Below are 22,508 nucleotides of genomic sequence, written 5' to 3' on the forward strand. Positions count from 1 at the left end.
CAAGAGCTCCTTCCCCCATTGAAGAGTGAAGCTTCCTTGACAAAGAAGAGCAAAGCGACTTCAAAGCGATAATTTCTTTCTAACTCTTCTTTATTGTTCATATTGCTTTATATGCTCATTTAGGAGTTTAAATCTTTTCTTTTCATTTGCTTAAACATTTTGTAAAGGTTCGTTGGTAAGCCCGCAAAACCAACAAAGATTTTTGGTAAACCCGGAAAACCAAAGTTGTATAGGTTCGTTGGTGAGCCCGCAAAACCAACAAGGTTTTTGGTGAACCCGGAAAACCATAGTTGTAAAGGTTCGTTGGTGAGCCCGTAAAACCAACAAGGTTTTTGGATTGTGAGCCCGGAAAACAATCCAACTGTAATCCGCGAGATTATAGTGAAATCCCAAGGGTACGCTTGGGGAGTGGACGTAGGTGCTAAGGAGAGCACCGAACCACTATACATTGTTGTGTTTGGATCGTACTTATGCTTTCATTCTCTCTTGCTTTATCTTTTATTCTTGCATTAGTTAACTCACACAAATAACCTAAGAAAGCGTCCACCTCACTTAATTACGAAAGTTTTAAAAGCACCAAAAGTTTAAAAGAAACCAATTCACCCCCCCTCTTGGATTGTCACCTTGGGCAACAAGTGGTATCAGAGCAAGGTGCTCTAATAGTACCCATTGATCTCACAATCAAGAGTTAAAGATCATGACAACCCAAGTGGGATGTTCTATAGGAGAGGGACAATTAATTGATAGACCTCCTCTATTTGATGGTATAAACTACACATATTGGAAAGCACGCATGCGCATTTTCATTCAAGCACATGACTACGATTTATGGAGTATCATAGTCAATGGGCTACACACAAACACTAATCATGATAAAGAAAGGGCTCAGCAAAATGCAAAAGCCATGAATATTCTATACTGTGCATTGGATGATAGTGAACTTAACAGTATATCTTTTTGCATAACTGCTAAGGAAATATGGAATATGCTTGAAGTTAAATATGAATGCACTAACGTTTCTAGTGAATTAGAAACTAGTTCCGAAGAAGAAGAGCATCAAACTGAAACTGAAAATCTATGCTTTGGAGCACATGAAGATGAGGTATGTACTCGAACACAAAGTGATTTCTCATTCAAAAATCAAGTACATACTGAAGCTCAATCTGATTTTACATTCGATGAACTTCATGATGCTTTTTCTGATTTGTATTTAGAACATAAGAAACTTATTTGTAGGAACAAGAACTTGAAAAATGAAAATCAAATTCTAATAGATGAAAAACTAAAACTAAATAATAAAATTAAAATCTTAATTAAAGAAAATAAAGAACTAAATTAGAGGAATCAACTTCTCACTGAAAGCCATGATAAACTTAAGAAAAACAATGAATTGCTTTCAGAAGATAATGAAAAATTAACTAAAGAAGTTGATAATTTGAAACCTACTGTTGAAAGATTCACTCTCAGCTCTGAAAAACTGAATTTAATGATAGAAAATTCAAGAGCTGTATTGGGATATCAACCTTGGTACATTCAAAAATCTTTCGAGAATATATTTCTTAAATCCTCCACTATTCATCCTAAAACGATTTTTCACAAATCTGGTGAAACTAATAAACAAAAACAGAAAACTGAAAATTCATTATCTATTTTTGCTAAATCTATGTTGTTTAAATTTAGCAAGAGTATGCAGAAGTATATTACTTGTACTCCTAAAACCTGCAAACTAATAGACAAAATGGTAATTAAGAGAATATGGGTTCCAAAAGGAACAATTATAGCTAACCTGCAAGGACCCAAAAGAGCTTGGGTCCCTAAGTTGAAAATCTGAATATTTTCTGCAGGTGTGTCTAGCACTCAAGGCTCCAACAAAAGATGTTAATTTAGACATTGGGTGCTCTAGACATATATTAAAGAATGAGACTTAAAATATAATTAAGAAGAGTGACTAAATGGAAGAAATAATGAAATTAGTAATCCTTGCATCCTCTCATATTGAAATTATAGCTAGTATTAATCATTTCTGTGATATAAGTGATACTTTTGGTATGAAAAGAAAATATATCCAAATCACTTCATCTTCCTATATTATGCTTCAGTTATTCATGGATAATTTGCTTAATCAATACTCTTAGAATAACTCTTTGAATTCTCTATATGCTTGATTGAGAGTTCTTATCCATGGCATTATCTTTTATTGATCATAAACATAAGAATGTCTACTTGGTATATTTTTTTTAAGAATACCAAGATTAAAGAGTCTAGTTTTGGCATATAAAATCAACTCATACTAGCATGGACTTAATCTCAAAAGACCTTGTCATTGGTTCACTTAGATTAATTTTTGCAAGGTCAAAGTTTGCTATCTAGAAAAATAAACTAGAATCATTTCTAAGTTTGAAAACATTGTTTCCACCTTTTAGCCTTTGAAAATTCTCCATAAGAACTTATTTGGATCTCTAGGATTGTGAACCTAGGAGATAAGCTCTCTAATTTTGTAATTATGGATGATTTCTCAAAGCCAATGTTGGCTTTATTCATGGCACAGCTTTGAAAACCAATTTGTTGATAAAATGGTATTGAATACAATTGTGCTTGCACCAAGAACACTATTGCATATAGGGGTTATAAAAATATATAAAAAAAAAAAAATAGAACCTTCGTTGTGTAAGGACAATGCTTTGTGATAGCAGTTGATTAATACTATCATCACAGCTTGTCATATTATAAGGTTTTTATTAAATCTATTTTTAAAGAAAACCCCATGTGAACTCATGAAAAACAGAAAATCAAATGTTGCATACCTTCATGTTTTTCAGTTATACATATTATGTTCTCAAGAATGAAATATATGCCAAATCTGATAAAACAAGTATTTCTTTGGATATTACTCTTTAAGCAATGCATATAGAATATTCAATGAAAAGATACCAGAAAGACCAATTTATACTATTCTCATTAAAACTAGATTTTTTATTGAGAATATAGTTTATCACTTTGATTCTATGTAACAATCTGAATTTTGATAGAAACAATTGTTTAAGATAATTTGATTAAAACTCAACTTGTATATCTTATTGATAATTATCTTAAGCAAATAGAATCTAAGCTAAATTAATTCAAAAAAAAAAAAAATGATTTGACCTTGATGAATCCTTCTATTGCCTCACATGCTTGTCCTTGAACCATTTTACTTAATGAAGTTATCTCTTTAGTTCAAGTGACTTGTGCTTGCTTATATTTAGACAATCTCTTGAGTAAAGTGACTTAATATTCAATTATTGTCATATCTTATGTTGAGTCATCTAGCTAAGAAATATATTGTATGAATGTTTTGTATCTTGAAGAAACTAATGACTTTCCTTCAAGAAAGATAGAGATTTTATTAATGATACAGGATTTATGAGCAAGAAATTTCAACTTGAAGGACACCTCGGTGAAAGATACAATAACCATTCCCTTGCAAACAAAAAAAAAAGAAGGAGAGATTTTCTTCAGCCAAGGGTGTAAAGAATCTAAAAGGTATTTGGCTTGAAGAATGCTAAATGCACTGGTAATCTAAACTCTTCTCTTGTAAGTTAGTTGAGCAAAATCAATAGTTTGAAAGTATATGATAGCATGATTAAACCTTTAATAGCTGATCATCTTGAAATCATGCTTCATTCTCATGCTAATGATAATTGTTTCATGGTATGATTAAATTGAAGTTCACTTTTGCCTGTATAATGCACAACCATGAAATACACAAGTTTATGCCTCAAATCTCTAATTCAAAATAACTTGTGATAAGCTATGAATAATTGGGCATAATGAAAATGCTGTTTGCATGATATACATTTATATGCAGCATATAAGATTATTTCTTTATTCTGCTCTTTCATGTAAATTACTTGAGAATAACAAAAAGAGAGAGAGATAAAGAAAAGAAAATGGATATTATTCAAGAGAAGTAAAATCTAAGTAAAGGCAAATACTTCAATCTTAAGGAAAAGCAAAACAAGCATAATACATTCGGCACATTTGTGAGACTAGTGAAAGAGATAAAATCCGTAATTAATTACACTCAAACAGAGAGAGCTTGAAATGAACATTTTAACATTTCTATATTGCTCATCATAGGGATGGTGTCAATGGGGAGGCTAGTGGTAGTACCCGACACTATTTGACCCAACTATTCGGTGTAGGGCATATTAGGGACGGCACAAGAGGGAGGCTAGTGGTAGTACCTCGTGCCCCTTCCAACTCCACCGGATAGGGAGCAAATAGAGTGTAGAGCATAGAAAAGTAAATCCAAAAAAAAAAATAAATGAAGATAATCAAAATGTTCATTGAATGGTTAAAGAAAGAAATTAAAAATTTGGGGAATGAATGATAAATAAATGAAAATATATAAGAAGGTTGGGAAAAATCAAATGAAGTTTCAATCACTTAAAAACACACCTTAAGGATAAAATCAGTGCTAAATTGCATTTAAATAAAGAAAATTTTATTTGAAAAGAATTGATTTTGATCCATGACATGCTTGTTATGTTTTGCATATTTTGAATTATGTGTTTTCAATATTCAAATAGCAAAGATCTTTCCTAAATATAACTTGTAATGCTTCATGCCTATAAAATTTGATTGAAACATGTTATTACCAACAACAACATCATTTTGTTTTAATGAATATATTTAAAAAAAAAAATAAAAAAAATAAAATAATTTGAATTTGCAAATTAGGCAAAATGGATTGATTCTGACATATCTTTTATCTTGCCTAACATTAGTACATAATATCCTCCAATTTGTACCAAAATTCAATATGAATTACAAAGATTTTGGATGTGCTCGAATGTTCTTGAAATATGTGTTTTCAATCTTAATAATTTAAGATGAGCTACAATGTAGAAGATGCATATCTCAAATTATAATCTTGAAAGCTTCTTTGAAAATTTTTATGAAATTCAGAATCTGATTTTGTAATGAAGGCTTAAATTTAAATTTAAAATATTTCTACTGTCGTATTTTTGTAACTTTCATTATATGCTTCAATGATTGCATCATTTTGGGGAATGACTCAATATGATTTCTAGATGAAAACTACGGTTTAAAAAAAAAAATAGAATTACTTTGGATACCTTGGTTGTTTGCTCCGATACGCATTTGAAACATATCATTTTTTATCTTATAAGTGTACTGAAATTGGTCTAAATGATGTGTTTTTCAATGATCTTGATTGCAAATAAATGGTTCTAAACATATGATATTATTTTGATATTAAAAAGATTTATGGTGCTTCATATATACATTGCTGAAAAACTATGACTAAGAAATTAATATTTTGAATATACACTCCTGCATAATTAAATACTTCTATCATTAAAAAAAAAATATTCTTAAGAAGAGAGTTAATGATCCTAAAGCTTAAAATATTTCAACTCACTTCAATAATTCTTATAGGAAAGAAAATGTAATTACTTTTGAAAGAAATTTGAGCTTCAAAAGAATTATTTTCTGATTAATATTTCCATACATATTCAAAAAAAAAAAACAGAGAAAAATATAATTTATTCTTGAAAGATTAAAAAGAGTGATTGCTATAAATTTTGAAAAATTCTGGATCATTCTACGTTCTTGATATTATAGAAGAACAAAAAAAAAAAAATATTTGAAAGAAAATGCATCTTTTGAGGGGGAGCTTTAAATACTCAATCTCTTTATTGAAAATTATCCTCAAACTCTAAACTCTTAAATGGAATGATTAATTAAGAGGGAGAAAGAAAATTTCAGAGGAAGAGATCATATAGAACTTAATCGTATAAATTCGCATCTAAAGATGAGACAAAGAATACTAAATGTAAAGTGGTATTAAACTTTGTGCTTCATTGAATATCTTTTGAAAGTTGGATTTCCATCTATATTCATCGGTAAATCATTTATTTCTGAAAATTAATTGACAAGGATTCCGTCTGTCTTAGTATCGAAAATTTATCTTGGAATCTACTTATGAGTTCTTATTGGCTTGCACCTTAGTGTTTCAATCCTGAGCCAATTCATTTTAATTGATTTTGATGTTATGATCTTTAAAGGAGTAAAAGAAAGTCCTTAAGAGAGCTCTAAAAGAACTTTCAAAGCCTTGAATTTTATGTATCCTACACTGCATAAGTTCATGTTTTGGTATCTATGCCCCAATACTTTTATATCATGAAAGAACTTTAAAGTCATTAAGAATTAAGGATTCAACATAATCTTATGTTTTTCAAGTATATAAGGTTTGATCTTTATTTGATCTTATACTATACTTTGAAAATTAATTAGATTGCTCTCATTTTGCTATATACTTAATATATTAAAAAAAAAATGTTGGATTCTCATCCGTGCCTTTTCTTGAATATTATTCTTGATACTCCGTGAAATAACTTGAAAAGGATTCCATCTACACTTGATTTCAAAACTATCTCTGGAATCTACATTTAGAGATCACTTCTGGCTTACATCCTAAATATCTCATTCTTAAAGCCAAACACATAGAAATAAGATAAAATGGAAACATATGTATTGAGCATATATGCACTGAAAAACAATTAGACGACATATTCACAAAACCCTTGAGTGAAGATAGATTTTGCACGCTAAGGAGGGAATTAGGCATATGTGATCCTTTTTATTGAAGAAATATAAAAGGGAGCAAGTAGTCTCATGATACATTTCTCCAATTTCTAAAAATCCATGAAACATGAGTCAAACTTGTTATCAATAGATTCCTTACTCATGTATCATTGTCCCAGAAAGAATTTATAAGGATTGGAAGCAAGGAAAATTTTTAGAAGCAAAAAGGAAGAGAAAAGAAAAATTCTGCACTTGGGTCAACCCAACCCAGAATAGGGTCGACCCAACGTTGAGTCGACCCAAGAAATTTCTTGAGTCGACCCAACGTCGGGACCCCACTGTTAAAGGGGGGACCCGTGAGCTTCTAGGGCACTGTTTATCCTTTGTCCTCTTCCGAAAATCCTATTCCCCACTCTCAAATCTTCTCCAATCATCTCCAAACAGTAGATTACTTCAAGATCTTGGAGAAATGGGACCCAAGAGAGCCGTAGCCAAGCGATCCGGGAGAGTCTCACGATCTTGTTTAGAGCCTAGGCTAGATATCTAGTTCTCATATGTATCTTGCTTTTTCCCATATGTATTTTGCTCTTCTCTTGTATCTTTAAATCTTGATTGAGGAACATTGTACTTATCTTTACTTTGGACATTAATGTATGAAAATGTTCCTATCTTGATCAATGAAGTCTGAAGTTTGTTCTTTATTGCATCTCTTCCCATATATATGTTTTTGATGATAACAAAAAGGGGGAGAAGAGAAGGAAAGAGTATATAAAGGAGAAGAGAAGGAAAGAGTATATAAAGGGGGAGAAGAAAAGAGTATATAAAGGGGGAGAAGAAAAGATAGAGTATTCACTTTAAGAAAAGAAAGAGTATTTCATTTGAGAAGTTAAGAAAGAGTATTGATTTTGGGAGAAGCAAAGATAGTGTTTAAACAAAGAATATTAATTTTGTGAGAAAGAGTGAGTAAAGAAGTTATGAAAAGAAAAGAGAAATAAATGGGCAAACAAATTGAAAATCATATAAGAAAGCTTATATATCTAAGGGGGAGCAATTTGTAACAATGAAAACCATCAAATCAAAAATTTCTATCATAATTCAGAATTTGGCACATATAAATTCAGAATTTGGCACGCTCCTCTCTCACCCCGATACATAAGCTGAAACTCATATTTTATCTCAAATTTTTGAAGTTTCATTGCTAATGAATTATAAATGAAAGGGGGAGCCATTCAAAAAGTCAAATTGGCAAATTTTGAATAATATAGGGGGAGATTTCACTTATATATATAAAAAGCTGAAATTCAGAAATTCAATCCCTTTTATAAACTGATTTTAAAGACAAGTATCAATAGGCTTATACTCTTTATTTTGTAATCATCAAAAAGGGGGAGATTGAGGATGATAGTGTTATTTTGATGATTAACAAGCAATTATCTAGAGCATGCTATAAGTTAAATTGATACTTCATTTATAAGTTCATTACTCTCAGTACATTTGCTTAATTGAAAATATATATATGGTCTTGTTCATTTGGATGAATCTAACCTTGAGGATGCAGCAAAGTGTGAATTGAGTCGACCCATAGGTTGATTGGGTCGACCCCGGCACATCAAGGAATCATCTGGCACACTCCTGCAAAAACAGCACAAATGAACAGTGAGTTGGGTCGACCCAAGGTAAGCATGAGTCGACCCAACCTCCAAAGAACCTCAAAACGCAAAGGAAAAATGCTCTCTGGATTCACTGAGAGGGTCGACCCACACAGTGGTTGAGTCGACCCAAACTTGAGTCGACCCAAACTCTGAGAGGGTCGACCCAAAGGGCAAGACAGAAAGACAGACAGAAAACGGTTCTCTGGAATTACTGAGAGGGTCGACCCAAGAAGAATTTGAGTCGACCCAAGTGAACTTTGAGTCGACCCAAAGAATGGTTGGGTCGACCCATGGGAAGGAAGGCTGAAATTGAGGTTTCTGTGGTCACTGAGAGGGTCGACCCAAGAAATGGTTGAGTCGACCCAAGGTAAAGTTGGGTCGACCCAAGGACAGGTTGAGCCGACCTAAACACGGGCTGAACAGTAACGGCTAGTTCTGCAGATGTACTTTTTGTCCTTCCCAAGGCATGTAACGGCTAGTTTTTCAAATCTGACGAATGGGGCTTGTCCAAGGAAGGTTGAAAACTATTTAAAGGGGCACTATTCATCAGAATAAACAACTTTTGAGTGGGAAATCATAGCATACACAAGAAAGACACAAGAGCCCTAATCTCCTTCATCAAGAGCTTCATCCAAGAATCAAAGAAAGGGATTGAGCACATTCAAAGAGACATCAAGAGCTCCTTCCCCTATTGAAGAGTGAAGCTTCCTTGACAAAGAAGAGCAAAGCGACTTCAAAGCGATAATTTCTTTCTAACTCTTCTTTATTGTTCATATTGCTTTATATGCTCATTTAGGAGTTTAAATCTTTTCTTTTCATTTGCTTAAACATTTTGTAAAGGTTCGTTGGTAAGCCCGCAAAACCAACAAAGATTTTTGGTAAACCCGGAAAACCAAAGTTGTATAGGTTCGTTGGTGAGCCCGCAAAACCAACAAGGTTTTTGGTGAACCCGGAAAAACCATAGTTGTAAAGGTTCGTTGGTGAGCCCGTAAAACCAACAAGGTTTTTGGATTGTGAGCCCGGAAAACAATCCAACTGTAATCCGCAAGATTATAGTGAAATTCCAAGGGTACGCTTGGGGAGTGGACGTAGGTGCTAAGGAGAGCACCGAACCACTATACATTGTTGTGTTTGGATCGTGCTTATGCTTTCATTCTCTCTTGCTTTATCTTTTATTCTTGCATTAGTTAACTCACACAAATAACCTAAGAAAGCGTCCACCTCACTTAATTACGAAAGTTTTAAAAGCACCAAAAGTTTAAAAGAAACCAATTCACCCCCCCTCTTGGATTATCACCTTGGGCAACAGAGGTCCCTTCCCTCTCCATTCCCTCCTGCTCCGGGACTGGCCGCCGCCCCCTGTCTCCGGCGCGCCGGCATCGGCTGCCAGCAGGGGTGAGGGTCACCCCTCCCTGTCGGTCTTATCCCTTCGTTTTTTTTTTTTTTTTAACATGATAACAGCACCGCCCACAGTGAAATTTTGGGCCCAACCCTTAACTGGGCCCATTTCTCATTGGGCCTAGTAGGTTCTGGGCCCGGACATTACAGAAAAGGCGCTCGGCCAAAAGGCACCGACCAGAAGGCGCTCGACTAAGGAGCGCCGACCAGATAGAGCGCCAAGAAGAGGCGCCCAACCAAAATAACCAAGTAAAGCTGCTCGGCTAGAAGAGCCGACCAGAGGACGCCGACCAGAGAAGCGCTCGAACTAGAAAGCGCCGACCAGAGACAGCGCCAAATAGAGGCGCTCGGCTAGAAGGTGCTCGCCCAAAGGGCGCCGACCCCGCCACAGGGCGCCCTATTTGGCGACCAGCTCGGCTCGGCACCCCTGCCGAGCCCACGCCTCAACCAAATGTTCAACCTGCCGCCATCTCCAAGCCATCAAGGCATAAGATCTTCGCGGGTATTCGGCACGACATGTCATTAATGCACGAGACCTCCTCAAGTCTCCGATGCACTCAGTCATTTAATGAACACGGCTCAAGACGATCTCCGGATCACTGAACCATCAGAGCGTATGGCTCTTCCTGACCGCCGGTTCATTCAGTAATAAATGCACTTACCATCCACGAACCCCAGGCCCACTACAGCTGACGGTTCAACCACTCCAACGGGTCCGATCGACCGTGACAACTCTCTGGTTCCGATCTGATTCGGTCCCGTTCTCCACTACGCCATTAATGGGCCAAATCGTGCCCAATTATGACGGAAAGGGACAAATTCCCCGTCACCTCCCAGTAACACAAAATCCCACTATAAAAGGGAACCTGGGGGGAAAGAGAAGGGAGACGGAAGGACCGGAAAACCCCGAAAGAGGGACCGAAAAAGAGGAGAGAAGATAGAAGTAAACAGCACAGACACCATTGATGACATCAATCTCCTTCACCTTATCCACATATTGACACTGTCTTCTCCACATACTCTCTCCCCCGCTCTCTCCACATATCTGCCCCCTCTGACTTAAGCATCGGAGGGCCGGCGCCGGGGAGCCCGGCCACCGATTTTCTTGCAGGACCTGCGCCCCCCAGGAGGATACCACCCCGCCGGCGCACCGTCGACCACCGCTTCTGAGGCGGAGCTCCACCCCTTCTGGAGGACGTCAGCAGCCGGCGCGCGGTCGCCCACCGTCCCTGCGGCGGAGCCCCTCCTTCCCCGGCTTCGCGGCGGCCCCCGGGTCCAATTTCCAGCAACAGTTGGCGCTAGAGGAAGGGACTCCGAGCAGAGGAGCGTCTTCAGTCGCCTCGGCGCAGGGACGCACTTGGTACCAGGTACCCATTTACTTAATGTCTTTACATTATTTCATTCTTGGATTTCTCTCTGCCGACGTCCTCGAGGAACGGACTCCGAGCAGAGGAGCGTCTTCAGTCGCCTCGGCGCAGGGACGCACTTGGTACCAGGTACCCATTTACTTAATGTCTTTACATTATTTCATTCTTGGATTTCTCTCTGCCAACGTCCTCGAGGAACGGACTCCGAGCAGAGGAGCGTCTTCAGTCGCCTCGGCGCAGGGACGCACTTGGTACCAGGTACCCATTTACTTAATGTCTTTACATTATTTCATTCTTGGATTTCTCTCTGCCAACGTCCTCGAGGAACGGACTCCGAGCAGAGGAGCGTCTTCAGTCGCCTCGGCGCAGGGACGCACTTGGTACCAGGTACCCATTTACTTAATGTCTTTACATTATTTCATTCTTGGATTTCTCTCTGCCGACGTCCTCGAGGAACGGACTCCGAGCAGAGGAGCGTCTTCAGTCGCCTGATAAGTGCTAAATAATGTACAAATTTATCTATTTTACATAGCACTTATTACTATTGTTATGCACATATTTTAAATATTAACAAAAGAAAATGTGTTTCCCCTCTCATTTCATTTGAATAAATTATTAGAGGTAATTCAAGTTTGGTTTAATTTTCTATATTAATTTAGTCTAATGTGTGTGCAGGTCGAGTCATCCCATTCACGAACTAGTCTCAATCTGTTCCATGTGTGGACTACTTTCTCCCACATGTGCATGAAGCTACCCATTCCTTTGTCCACGTCATATTTCCCGTGTGCACCAAGCTTCCCAACTTAGCAAAACAAAGGCCTCTCCCATTTTCTCCACGTGTCCAAACTTTCTTTATTTTAGATTCAGAACAAAGCCCTTCCAACTTACCCGAGTGGACCCCAACCACTTTTCTAAAAAAAAAAAGAAGAAGAAATATAAATAATAATAAAATTCAAACATCCTACTCATTCCCGTATTCATCTTCCACATTATTTTATTTTATTTTATTTCTTCTCTTCCCCTGTTTCAGAACAAGCCGCATGATCCTCCGCATCCTCCCCCGCTTCCGCGTTCAAAGAACTCCACCCAGCCGTCAGCATCCAAGCTCCCGCTTCCAATCAAGCACCCGAAGAAGGAAACCCATCTCATCTTCTTCCGTTCACGCCATCAATCCCGGAATCCCAGCCATCAACAGCCACCGTGCCAAGCCGTCCGCATCCTCAGCGTCCCCACCGCGTGCCAGATCCCGTGCCAGCAACGCTTGTCTCCAAATCCTCCGCAATCACCGAACCTCCCAGCCCCTCTTCCGTGATCCCGACGATCCCGCACTGCAGCCAGCGACCATTCCGAGCGAGTAGAAGACCAACTCCTCCGCGATCACCGTGCGTATCAACCAGCAAAGCCAGCAACGTCTCCAGCCAGCCGGGCGTCTTCCGCATCAGGCATCCGCCTGCATCCCCGCCTCCTCACAGCTGCCGTTCTTAGCGAGCAAAATCCGAGATCCACGCCCTCGTCCCAGCTCCTTCCGGATCGGCGTCTGTCTCTAGCTCCTTCCCCTTCTCCGTGATCCAGGCATTCCGCATCAGCCTCCCAGCGATCCCGCGGCACCCCTCATCCGGAGCCATCCCCTTCCGTTTCTAGCCATCAAGGAGCACGAGATCCGGCCATTCTCCTATGGATTGACGCCTTTCGCCCCATCCATCCGCGATTTTCCCTCCAGCATCACGCCCCGGAATCAGCCGGCCGTGATCTCTTCTCCCTTCCCGAACGAGCACTCCGGACAGCTATAAAAGGAGGGGGCTGAGGCGTTCGGTGGAGAGGGAGCTTGGGGGAGCTTGGTGGAGAAGAAAGAAACAGAGGTCTCCCCTGTTTCGGTGAAGAAGAAGGAGAAGAAAGCCGAGAGAAAAAAATAAAAAAGGAAGAGAGAGGGGAGGAAAGAGAAGAGTTTGTGTTATTCTGGGAAGAATGGGAGGTGCTCAATTTCATTTGAAGATGGGAGGTCGTCCGGAAGCCATGCTCGGCTAAACATCTAGTCTAGGGCTGGATGAAGCCCTAGCAATGTACCAGGGCAATTGTAGTTCTTATTTTTTTTATTATTTTGGAGTCTGTTTAAATTCTTATTTCCAATGAAATATTTCTTCATGATATTTAAATTTTGAGCATGCTAGTTACTAATCATGTTTGCTAAAGTAGTCTAAGATGATCCATGCCTAGGAAGATGAAGTGTGCTGCATCCTAGATTAGCATACTTAGGTAGACACTTCATGCTACACCGAAGATGGATCTTCCTAATACTCTTTATGCTTTTATTTTAAAAGGCTTGTAGCCAAAATTGCATGCCTCTCCAAAAGATAAAAACTAAGAACACAATCCTTGATGCAATGCTATGTGGTGGATTCCAAACCCTAGATCTATTTACTTTGATAAAATTTCAATTCGTACTCATAGATTAATTTAGTTAAATCAAGTTAGCAAATCCTTCTTTTTGATTTATTTTTAAAAGAAAAATAACTTGTCTCCAATCCCTGTGGACCGACACCCGTAATCACTATCCTACGGGATACGTGCTATTGCGTGGTTTATTTTCAAAATTGAAAGAACCGATCATCGCCTCGGCGCAGGGACGCACTTGGTACCAGGTACCCATTTACTTAATGTCTTTACATTATTTCATTCTTGGATTTCTCTCTGCCGACGTCCTCGAGGAACGGACTCCGAGCAGAGGAGCGTCTTCAGTCGCCTCGGCGCATGGATGCACACGGTACAAGGTACCCATTTGTGCTTCTACATTAATGTTTTTACGTTATCTATTGTCCTCGGATCTCTGCTGACGTCCTCAAAGAATGGACTCCGAGCAGAAGAGCATTTTCAATCGCCTCGGCGAAAGAATGCTCACGACACCAAACTATTATACTATGGTGAATCCTTGTCACGAGCTGACAAGTATTCAACCCAATTGTTGGAAAAAAATTCGGTCCGCCCCGATAACTCGAGGCTCGGACCCAAAGTTCACTAACTTCGCTAAAATTTTAAGTCCTAGAGACCGCCTTAGGGCTCGGTCGAATCCTGGACTAAGCTCGGAAAGACTCTCCGAGCCCAAATTCCTCTTAGCATAAGCGTTATGCCGGTGGTCGAAGGACCGAGCAGCGGAGCTCGGCAAGCCAAACCTAAAACCCTGTGGCGGGTAAAAGCTGAGGCCCTAGAGCCCATATCCTCGGAACCTAAAACGGACCCGAGCAGAGAAACTTGGACTACAATAGACAAGTTTCCAAAAAAGTATATTCATTTCAAAAGGCCCGTAGGCAAAGTACAAAAATTCGGGTTTGGCCCTTACAAGTATGGGGGGCCATCCCGACTTAAACCAAATAAAGCAAAAATTACACTAAGATTCGAGCTCGACCACTTCGGCTTCGGCAGTGCCAGGAGTGGTTGGCTCAGCAGCCGGGACCTCTTCGGTGGCCTCGGCAGCGATAGGAGTAGCCTCGGAGGCGACCTCGGTCACTTCGGGGACGACTACGGCCGCCTCGGTCCCCGGAGTTTCTGCCTCCGCAGCCGGCCTCTCAACCCCTGCTCCCGGTTGGAGCAGGTTCACGTCAAAATCCGGGAGGAGCCGCCGCAGTTGGTTGCGGAAATCCCAGAAGCCTTGGATCAGCCCATTCACGCCCTCCTCTTCTAGGAGGTCGCGAAACTCCTCCGACTCGCGGAAGAGCCTCACCGCGTTCTGGGCCTGCTCTCGAGCCTCGAGCTCCCGGGTCTCATGATAGGTGGCCTTCCGCTCGAGGTCCCTTAGCCCCCGCTCGAGCTCTAAGTGGCGAGCGCGGGCACTCTCCACCTCCTGCCCGCGGGAGGCCAGCGCCTGCTCGGCCTTCGCCAGGCGACTTTCTGCGGCGCGCAGCTCGGACCTCGCCAACGCGTGCGCGCCCTTCTCTTCCTCGAGCTCTGCGGTAAGAGCTCGGACTCCCTCCTCGGATGCTCCAACTTTTTCCTGGAGCACCTGACGCTCGGCCTCGGCGGCTTGGTACTTCGCCTCGGTGGCTAAGTACCTCGCCTGGGCCTCGTCAAACCCGCGCTGGCACCTCCGGGCCTTCTCCCGGTATTCTTGGACTAGGTGCGTCAGCATTTCCGTCTCGTGCAAATGCTGTAAAAGAGACGAAAAGAAAAACATAAGGCGCCACTAGAAAAAAAATCTATACAAATTACACAGGAGGAAAATTTTACTTACCCGGACGGCGTTGCAGCGGGTGAAGTCCATGAAAGCATTATAGCTCATGGACTGCATCATGGCCCGGTCGGCCGGGAGCTGCGCGAGCCGAAATACTTCGCGCGCTACTCGAGGGCTCTCGAGGACTGAATCGCCCTCGAACACCGACCAGGTGGGCGCAAAGGGCACCCGTTCCTCCGAGCTTGATGGACCCGGAAGGCCAGCATCGGCTGGCCTAGGTAGAACCGACCCCGAGGCTCCCTGACTGCTCCCCGGCTCGGAGCTAGGGGGCTGGGGTCGGACGAGCGGCCGATCTGACCGCCGCACAACTATGGCGGGGCGTGCAAGCACGGGACCCGCGGAACTCCTCCCCTGGTCGGCGACTGAAGCGTCCCGCCGACCAGGACTTTGCACGGGCGCCGGGCATGGGGGCACCACCGAGGCTGCCCTGGAGCCCGAGCCCCCGAAATCCGCGCCCTCCCTCTGACCAGCTTCGGGGCGCGCGGGCTGAGAAGGACCCGCCCCGGAGTAAGCGGGGCGAGAAGGGCCCACCTCGGGATGCGCGGGGCGGGAAGGACCCGCCTCGGCCACTGCTGCCGCCGAGGGAGTCGAGGTCGCCGAGACCTTTTGCTTCTTCCTCGGCTCGGTAGGCTCGCCCGAGAGCTCGGCTGCCCTCTTCTGGAAGCGGGCGTAGAGGACTTCGCTTCGTAGAGAACAAAATTAGAACAACAAGAAAATAAAAAGCTGTTTAACTATCCTTACCATGAGGATGTGCCGAGCTCAGGCCCACGTTCACCAGAGCGTCCTCGCTAATGAGGCCGTTCAGCAAAATCCCGTCCCCAAGGCTGCGGATGGTATCGAGGGTCTCCTGCTCACGCGGAGAAAGCTGAGGAGGCCTGTTGATGGACTTAAGCTGGGCTGGCCCCCACCTGGGGTCAAACCCCCAGGACCGTTCAGAGCCAAGGAAGAAGAACTTCTCCTTCCAGCCATGAATGGACGAGGGGGCACCATGAAAGAGTGGCCGACCCGCCCGAAGGGCGATGTAAAGCCACTCCCCGTCTCCCGGATTCGACTTAAAAATAAAAAGTCGTCGGAAAACGTTAACAGAGGTCGGAATCCCCTGCAGTAAACACAGTGACAGGAAGCCCATCACTGTCCTCCAGGCATTCGGAGTGAGCTGCGCCGGAACCAACCGGCATACGGTTAGCAGCTCATTCATGAAGCTGTGAAGAGGAAATCGGAGGCCGGCCCAGAGTGACTCCAGGTGCACTCCAATCTGGCCTACCGGAGGATCGATTACCCGATCCCTTCGCCTGGCGGGTTCCAAACGGAACCCCTGAAGAGGGAAAAACCACTCTTCGGTCATTTCGACCTCCAGGGTGCTCATGGTGGATACGACTTCACTGGGGAGAGAACCCATTGTAGAGGAAGAAAGGGATCAAAAAAGAAAAAAAGGACAACCTGAGGAATATGCCGGAGAAAAGGAACTTCGGTCTGAGGAAGACTAGAAGAAAGAAAAGCTGGAAACAGGAAGCAATAGAAAGAGGACAGAAGGCCGGGGGAGAGTTTAAATAGACCTCCCCAACGGCCCGGATCAGCGAGAGACGCTGTATCCTGTTTGGATGGCGACGCGTGTCGGTCTAAAAGACAGAACGACGCATTTAATTAGGGCCAGCGCTTCGAACGCCGAAGCGCCCCATCGGATCGGGCGGAAAGGCGTCCGCAATCGAAGATCGTGCGGCCCCATCATGAGCCCACGACGCGAGGACGCTTCGCAAAAAGTGTCCCAATAATGAGACTTTTCGGGAAACAAGAGACGCCGCCTATTAAAGGCACCTCGAAGCTTCCGATAATTCAAAATGCGCAGTAAATTAAAATTTTTGGAAACCGAAATGACCCAACCAAAGCTACTTCCCGCGCTCCAGCTGGTAGCCAACTGGAACTCGGAAGTCGGGGGGTAGTGTTGGGGGAAAAACCCTAAGTCATACCGCCACGGAGGCGCTCGACTAAAGAGCGCCGACCGGAAAGTCGCTCGGCCAAAGGGCACCGACCAGAAGGCGCTCGACTAAGGAGCGCCGACCAGAGAGAGCGCCAAGAAGAGGCGCCCAACCAAAATAACCAAGTAAAGCTGCTCGGCTAGAAGAGCCGACCAGAGGACGCCGACCAGAGAAGCGCTCGAACTAGAAAGCGCCGACCAGAGACAGCGCCAAATAGAGGCGCTCGGCTAGAAGGTGCTCGCCCAAAGGGCGCCGACCCCGCCACAGGGCGCCCTATTGGGCGACCAGCTCGGCTCGGCACCCCTGCCGAGCCGACGCCTCAACCAAATGTTCAACCTGCTGCCATCTCCAAGTCATCAAGGCATAAGATCTTCGCGGGTATTCGGCACGACATGTCATTAATGCACGAGACCTCCTCAAGTCTCCGATGCACTCAGTCATTTAATGAACACGGCTCAAGACGATCTCCGGATCGCTGAACCATCAGAGCGTATGGCTCTTCCTGACCGCCGGTTCATTCAGTAATAAATGCACTTACCATCCACGAACCCCAGGCCCACTACGGCTGACGGTTCAACCACTCCAACGGGTCCGATCGACCGTGACAACTCCCTGGTTCCGGTCTGATTCGGTCCCGTTCTCCACTAGCCATTAATGGGCCAAATCGTGCCCAATTATGACGGAAAGGGACAAATTCCCCGTCACCTCCCATGTAACACAAAATCCCACTATAAAAAGGAACCTGGGGAGAAAGAAAGGGGGACGGAAGGACCGGAAAACCCCGAAAGAGGGACCGAAAAAGAGGAGAGAAGATAGAAGTAAACAGCACAGACACCATTGATGACATCAATCTCCTTCACCTTATCTACATATTGACACTGTCTTCTCCACATACTCTCTCCCCCGCTCTCTCCACATATCTGCCCCCTCTGACTTAAGCATCGGAGGGCCGGCGCCGGGGAGCCCGGCCACCGGTTTTCTTGCAGGACCTGCGCCCCCAGGAGGACACCACCCCGCCGGCGCACCGTCGACCACCGCTTCTGAGGCGGAGCTCCACCCCTTCCGGAGGACGTCAGCAGCCGGCGCGCGGTCGCCCACCGTCCCTGCGGCGGAGCCCCTCCTTCCCCGGCTTCGCGGCGGCCCCCGGGTCCAATTTCCAGCAACAGTCACAAAAATTAGTTCAGAGGAAAAAAAAAAACTAGATTGGCCATTTGATATTAAAAGCATAGGCATAGATTAATTTTTTAAAATAAAATACTAGGAAAGCACTTACCTTTAACAGCATTCAATAAAATCTTGTTGGAAAGATTCTAGAGGAAGGAAAAAATGAAACACCTGTGTCAATCACCATTTTCAATCATTTTACCTTCACATTCAGAAAGTAATATTTGTTTTGAAAAAAAAAAAAGTCTGGATCACACACACTAACATGAGATGGACAAATGAACACACCAAATAAACAATTGAATTATAGAAGGGAACGAAGCATAGTAAACCAAATAGCCCTTCATTTCTTTTCAGAGGAAGAAGAAGAAGAAGATCGTTTTTTTCTTAAGACTATATACTACTACTAATATCAGAAACCATGTCAAGGAAACCATCTTCAAAATGTAAAATGGGACCTCACAGGATTTAGACATTATGAGGAAATATAAATGATGATGGAGTGAACTTTATCAGAAGTACTCGATCCTCATTTTCAATTTCCATTCAACAAACCTATGATATCAAGAAGAGTGAAACAAATAAAATTAGCATATTAATGAAAACTACAAATAGTTTTCACTCGAAATGAAAAAAGGGAAACAATCTGGAAACAACACATAGACAAAAAAAACTCTCCAAATAGAGGCAAAAATATAAATTCTTCATTTTAATTAAGCTCCAAATCATAGAAAACCATTGCCAAATACTGACAAAAATATAAATTTTTACATAGACAATGCTAAGAAAAAAAAATCTAGAAACAACACAAACAATTGCCAAATTCGACCAAAAAAGAAAAAGTTCAGTTTTTGACAAGCTCCACATTACAAATTATAACACAATACAGAGCAAACATCCGAACTTTTGACCAAATTGAGCATTGCTACCAAACTGAACCCCCCCGCCCCCACCCCCACCCCCCACACAAAAAAAAAAAACAATTCTGAGAAAATCCATATGAATAAAAGTTCAGATTTTGACGAGCTCCACATTGCAAAATATATCAGCACTAAGCCAAAAAAACAAACTTTTTACCAGATTGAGCACGGATGCGAGGCCCCAGCTACAAGTCCCGTAATCACACTTCTCCGGCGGCCACCAATCCAGCGTAGCGCAAACGAAGTCATCGTCAGTGACCGCAATGGCAGTTGTCCCATCGACGACGGCGGTCCCCTTGCTGGCCCCAGCAGGCGGAGAAGCCCCAACAGCGTCCACTGCGACGAAGCTGGAGAGCCATAGAAATGCCCAGAAGCAGAAGCCCAGGAGCCGCAGAAGAGCTCCACCCATCTCCCAGAGGCCTCCAGGTGGGGGCCAGCCCAGCTTAAGTCCATCAACAGGCCTCGCCAGCTTTCTCCGCGTGAGCAAGAGACCCTCGATACCATCCGCAGCCTTGGGAACGGGATTTTGCTGAACGGCCTCATTAGCGAGGACGCTCTGGTGAACGTGGGCCTGAGCTCGGCACATCCTCAGGGTAAGGATAGTTAAACAGCTTTTTATTTCCTTGTTGTTCTAATGTTCTAATTTTGTTCATCTTTGCAGACATCGCAAAGATGGTGACGAAAAGCGAAGTCCTCTATGCCCGCTTCCAGAAGAGGGCAGCCGAGCTCTCGGGCGAGCCTACCGAGCCGAGGAAGAAGCAAAAGGTCTCGGCGACCTCGACTCCCTCGGCGGCAGCAGTGGCCGAGACGGGTCCTTCCCGCCCCGCGCATCCCGAGGCGGGCCCTTCTCGCCCTGCTTACTCCGGGGCGGGTCCTTCTCAGCCCGCGCGCCCCGAAGCTGGTCAGAGGGAGGGCGCGGATTCCGGGGGCTCGGGCTCCAGGGCAGCCTCGGTGGTGCCCCCATGCCCGGCGCCCGTGCAAAGTCCTGGTCGGCGGGACGCTTCAGTCGCCGACCAAGGGAGGAGTTCCGCGGGTCCCGTGCTTGCATGCCCCGCCATAGTTGTGCGGCGGTTAGATCGGCCGCTCGTCCGACCCCAGCCCCCTAGCTCCGAGCCGGGGAGCAGTCAGGGAGCCTCGGGGTCGGTTCTACCTAGGCCAGCCGATGCTGGCCTTCCGGGTCCATCATGCTCGGAGGAACGGGTGCCCTTTGCGCCCACCTGGTCGGTGTTCGAGGGCGATTCAGCCCTCGAGAGCCCTCGAGTAGCGCGCGAAGTATTTCGGCTCGCGCTGCTCCCGGCCGACCGGGCCATGATGCAGTCCATGAGCTATAATGCTTTCATGGACTTCACCCGCTGCAACGCCGTCCGGGTAAGTAAAATTTTCCTCCTGTGTAATTTGTATAGATTTTTTTTCCTAGTGGCGCCTTATGTTTTTCTTTTCGTCTCTTTTACAGCATTTGCACGAGACGGAAATGCTGATGCACCTAGTCCAAGAATACCGGGAGAAGGCCCGGAGGTGCCAGCGCGGGTTTGACGAGGCCCAGGCGAGGTACTTAGCCGCCGAGGCGAAGTACCAAGCCGCCGAGGCCGAGCGTCAGGTGCTCCAGGAAAAAGTTGGAGCATCCGAGGAGGGAGTCCGAGCTCTTACCGCAGAGCTCGAGGAAGAGAAGGGGGCGCACGCATTGGCGAGGTCCGAGCAGCGCGCCGCAGAAAGTCGCCTGGCGAAGGCCGAGCAGGCGCTGGCCTCCCGCGGGCAGGAGGTGGAGAGTGCCCGCGCTCGCCACTTAGAGCTCGAGCGGGGGCTAAGGGACCTCGAGCGGAAGGCCACCTATCATGAGGCCCGGGAGCTCGAGGCTCTAGAGCAGGCCCAGAATGCGGTGAGGCTCTTCCGCGAGTCGGAGGAGTTTCGCGACCTCCTAGAAGAGGAGGGCGTGAATGGGCTGATCCAAGGCTTCCGGGATTTCCGCAACCAACTGCGGCGGCTCCTCCCGGATTTTGACGTGAACCTGCTCCAACCGGGAGCAGGGGTCGAGAGGCCGGCTGCGGAGGCAGAAACTCCGGGGACCGAGGCGGCCGTAGCCGTCCCCGAAGTGACCGAGGTCGCCTCCGAGGCTACTCCTATCGCTGCCGAGGCCACCGAAGAGGTCCCGGCTGCTGAGCCAACCACTCCTGGCACTGCCGAAGCTGAAGTGGTCGAGCTCGAATCTTAGTGTAATTTTTGCTTTATTTGGTTTAAGTCGGGATGGCCCCCCATACTTGTAAGGGCCAAACCCGAATTTTTGTACTTTGCCTACGGGCCTTTTGAAATGAATATACTTTTTTGGAAACTTGTCTATTGTAGTCCAAGTTTCTCTGCTCGGGTCCGTTTTAGGTTCCGAGGATATGGGCTCTAGGGCCTCAGCTTTTACCCGCCACAGGGTTTTAGGTTTGGCTTGCCGAGCTCCGCTGCTCGGTCCTTCGACCACCGGCATAACGCTTATGCTAAGAGGAATTTGGGCTCGGAGAGTCTTTCCGAGCTTAGTCCAGGATTCGACCGAGCCCTAAGGCGGTCTCTAGGACTTAAAATTTTAGCGAAGTTAGTGAACTTTGGGTCCGAGCCTCGAGTTATCGGGGCGGACCGAATTTTTTCCCAACAATTGGGTTGAATACTTGTCAGTTCGTGACAAGGATTCACCATAGTATAATAGTTTGGTGTCGTGAGCATTCTTTCGCCGAGGCGATTGAAAATGCTCTTCTGCTCGGAGTCCATTCTTTGAGGACGTCAGCAGAGATCCGAGGACAATAGATAACGTAAAAACATTAATGTAGAAGCACAAATGGGTACCTTGTACCGTGTGCGTCCATGCGCCGAGGCGACTGAAGACGCTCCTCTGCTCGGAGTCCGTTCCTCGAGGACGTCGGCAGAGAGAAATCCAAGAATGAAATAATGTAAAGACATTAAGTAAATGGGTACCTGGTACCAAGTGCGTCCCTGCGCCGAGGCGACTGAAGACGCTCCTCTGCTCGGAGTCCGTTCCTCGAGGACGTTGGCAGAGAGAAATCCAAGAATGAAATAATGTAAAGACATTAAGTAAATGGGTACCTGGTACCAAGTGCGTCCCTGCGCCGAGGCGACTGAAGACGCTCCTCTGCTCGGAGTCCGTTCCTTGAGGACGTTGGCAGAGAGAAATCCAAGAATGAAATAATGTAAAGACATTAAGTAAATGGGTACCTGGTACC

General features: G+C 44.5%; 1 protein-coding gene across 4 annotated transcripts in view; it reads right to left on the reverse strand.

Moving 5' to 3' along the window:
• Window positions 1-22,508, reverse strand: part of LOC103710119 (heparanase-like protein 3) — a 52,304-nt gene that overhangs the window by 19,800 nt on the left and 9,996 nt on the right. For 2 of the 4 annotated variants that reach the window (XM_039115982.1, XM_039115981.1), the window contains exon 3: window positions 19,448-19,710. In XM_039115982.1, coding sequence (XP_038971910.1) covers window positions 19,448-19,710 — 263 coding nt within the window. Of the gene's footprint in view, window positions 1-18,479; window positions 18,517-19,447; window positions 19,711-22,508 lie in introns of those variants that run through there. The other 2 variants (XM_039115980.1, XM_039115983.1) reach the window with 2 other exon arrangements.

This window comes from Phoenix dactylifera, unplaced genomic scaffold (assembly GCF_009389715.1).
Source record: "Phoenix dactylifera cultivar Barhee BC4 unplaced genomic scaffold, palm_55x_up_171113_PBpolish2nd_filt_p 000046F, whole genome shotgun sequence".
NCBI classification, from domain to species: Eukaryota; Viridiplantae; Streptophyta; class Magnoliopsida; order Arecales; family Arecaceae; genus Phoenix; species Phoenix dactylifera.